This window comes from Oryzias melastigma, linkage group LG11 (assembly GCF_002922805.2).
Source record: "Oryzias melastigma strain HK-1 linkage group LG11, ASM292280v2, whole genome shotgun sequence".
Lineage (NCBI taxonomy): Eukaryota > Metazoa > Chordata > Actinopteri > Beloniformes > Adrianichthyidae > Oryzias > Oryzias melastigma.
The window spans coordinates 20068938-20071502 of record NC_050522.1 but is presented as its reverse complement, the minus strand read 5'-3'; the positions used below and the strand labels follow the sequence as shown (position 1 = coordinate 20071502).

Here is a 2565-nt window from a genome sequence, read left to right as displayed (position 1 = left end):
TTCTATGAAATAATTAATTGGCATTCATCTTTTTGTATTTGCCACTTTTAGCCATAATTTGTGTAATTTCATTCCATATGTTAGTTAAACTTTTGCTAACTTTTCGGGTTTTTAAATGTCACCTAGCATTTTAGTTAGCTTTTCTTTAACATTTAGCATTTCACTTAGCAATTGCTTGCAATATTATGCTAGGTTTGTTTAGCTAATGTAGCATTGTGTTTAGCAAGTTTGTTACTGATAAACTGAACTGGGATAACTCCGTAGGATTTGATGCACATTTAACAAGTAGTCTAAAATAATATTTAGCTGTTTTTGTTAATTGAATTGAGTTTTGCTCCACTTACCTCATCTTCTAGTTTAGCTAGCTCCTTTAGCATGGTTTATGATTCACATTCCACATCAGATGAGGAGTGTAACAGATAAATTAGCCTGTAGCCCATGTTCTGTTGGTATCTAAAAGGGTAATACAACAGGAACATTGGAAGCTGAATCCACTCTCAGCACAGGTTTGAAAAAAAAAAAAAAAGTGAAAAAGAAAAACGTTTGGGATCTGTGATTGACAGTTACAGTGATGTTAGCTCATGGTCCAGACTGAAGGGGACCCCTTTCTGAGGGATAAAATGATGCTAGCATCATAAGCTAATAAAGGTTAACATATTAAGCAAACAATCCCAGTGAAATGTTCATTTACCAGTATGGAGTTCACTGGATTCAATGCCAATTACACTAAACCTCTGTTGCCTAACTTCCAAGCCAGAGAAGGCAACCTACATGCTAAAGCTAACGACTAACCGTTTCAGAATCATAGATGGGCGGGGCTTTTATACTGGAGTTGCAGAGCATGATGACGTGAAACTTCTAAAGCCAGTTGACCAATCGCAAAATTCAACTGTAATACCTCATTTCATCCGGTAGGGGGCAGCATACAGACGGTTTTAGACTACAAACTCAGGAATTAAACAAGTTTATTTTAAATTGTCAAAAATGACCAACAAACAGCACTTTTAAAGCCCCATTTATAGAGGTCAACGGCCAAAACAAAGTTGATTGAAGGTTTAAGCTGTGCTAAATACTAAAATAGTTAACCGTTTAAAACCCGAGTGTTAGCTTCAGCGTTTACGTTCTTTAAATTACAGCAACTTTTCAGGTATTTTCATGATTAATGTCAAAAAGCACCTTTGTGCCGATATGCAACAGTAATTACACAGTACATAAAGTGCTTATACAATTAATGTAAACCAACTGATCATGACGCAGAGAAAAGTAGTTGTAGTTTTACTAATTTCTTTGCTATGCTAATGTTAGCTTCAGGTTTTGAGCGACTCTAAGCTGGAGGGAAAGTGTTAAACAGAGAATGATGGGATATCATTGCAGCCAACTCCTGTTGCTCTACAGAAGCCGTTTTAAAAACGACAGCTTTTTAAAATATTAGCTAAAAACTGCACAATCATAGTTAAAAGACCAATTGGAACAATTGTAAAATTGCTTAAAAAAATATAGTTGGAGTAAGATTTCAGAAATGTTTAATCAATTCAGGGTTTTTATCTTCGCACAGGAAGTGAAATTGACTTCAGTCGGGACTGTTCTGCTTCTACATTAAAAAGTATTCTTGGCATTGAATGGCTCTATCAAACTGTTCTCTCAGGCGGCAAGAGCTACGATCACGATCACGCGGTGATGATGCCAGAGAACGACGAGAGGCCAAGTCAGCAGTGGGAGATCGAGCTGCTGTAGCCTTCCTCCACAGGATCTGTTTCCTCTAAATGCCGCGAGGCTTCATGAACTCTGAAGCAGCACCGATGCAGGAAACTCAAGAGAACCTTTTCTAGATCTGCGCTCGCCGTTTTCACTCGTATGAACATCCAGGATGCAGCACGTGGACTTATTGTCAAATATGGAAGTATTGAAACCAGAATCTGCGTCTGAGTTCTCCTCAGCTCAGAGCAGCCGGGTCTTCAGTTCTGATCCTGAAGGAATGAAGCCAAACTAATAGTTGACTGTTGACGGGAGGCCAGGTCTCATAGTATCACGCTGCACTTTGTTTTAGTCCAAATGCTACACTGATCTTAAGAAAAGCTTCATGTTTATATTTGCTGATATTCTGTTACAGATTGTATAGAGAATGAGGCTTTTTAAATATACAATAAAAATAAAGTTTATACCCTCAAAAGACTGTTGATTCTTAATTACTTTGCTATTGTTCAGTTTTTCTCTTCTTGAACGTCTGTTTAACACTTTAAAACCATTCGTATCGCATGTGATACACACATTTCTAGCATGATCCAAACTTTCCTTAAACAGATTTTTTTAAAATTGTATAACTCGTATCATTTTTATGCCTTGTAGTTCACCAGCAGTCCACTAGGGGCAGTAGGTCTTTTCCAGGTAGTTTCAAAATGGCTGCCTTCATGAAATTTCAAAATAAATTTTGGCCGGAAAAGTTTCATGCTGAGAATAACATTTTTTTTTTCTTAATGGCTGCTTGCTGCATTGAAAAAGTGTAATATATATAATACATTTTAATTGCAAAAAATAAAATATGTAATTTTCTGTCAACTCTTTGAT

The 2565-nt window shown here is 36.7% G+C and overlaps 1 protein-coding gene across 1 annotated transcript in view; it reads left to right on the top strand.

The window, feature by feature from the left end:
- The window catches only part of LOC112136948 (beta/gamma crystallin domain-containing protein 2), a 40024-nt gene extending 37843 nt beyond the window's left edge, over nucleotides 1-2181 (top strand). The window contains exon 24 of the mRNA XM_024259004.2: nucleotides 1646-2181. Within this exon, the coding sequence (XP_024114772.1) occupies nucleotides 1646-1734 (89 nt within the window). The 3' untranslated portion in view covers nucleotides 1735-2181. The remainder of the gene's footprint in view (nucleotides 1-1645) is intronic.
- The last annotated feature ends 384 nt before the right edge of the window (nucleotides 2182-2565 follow it).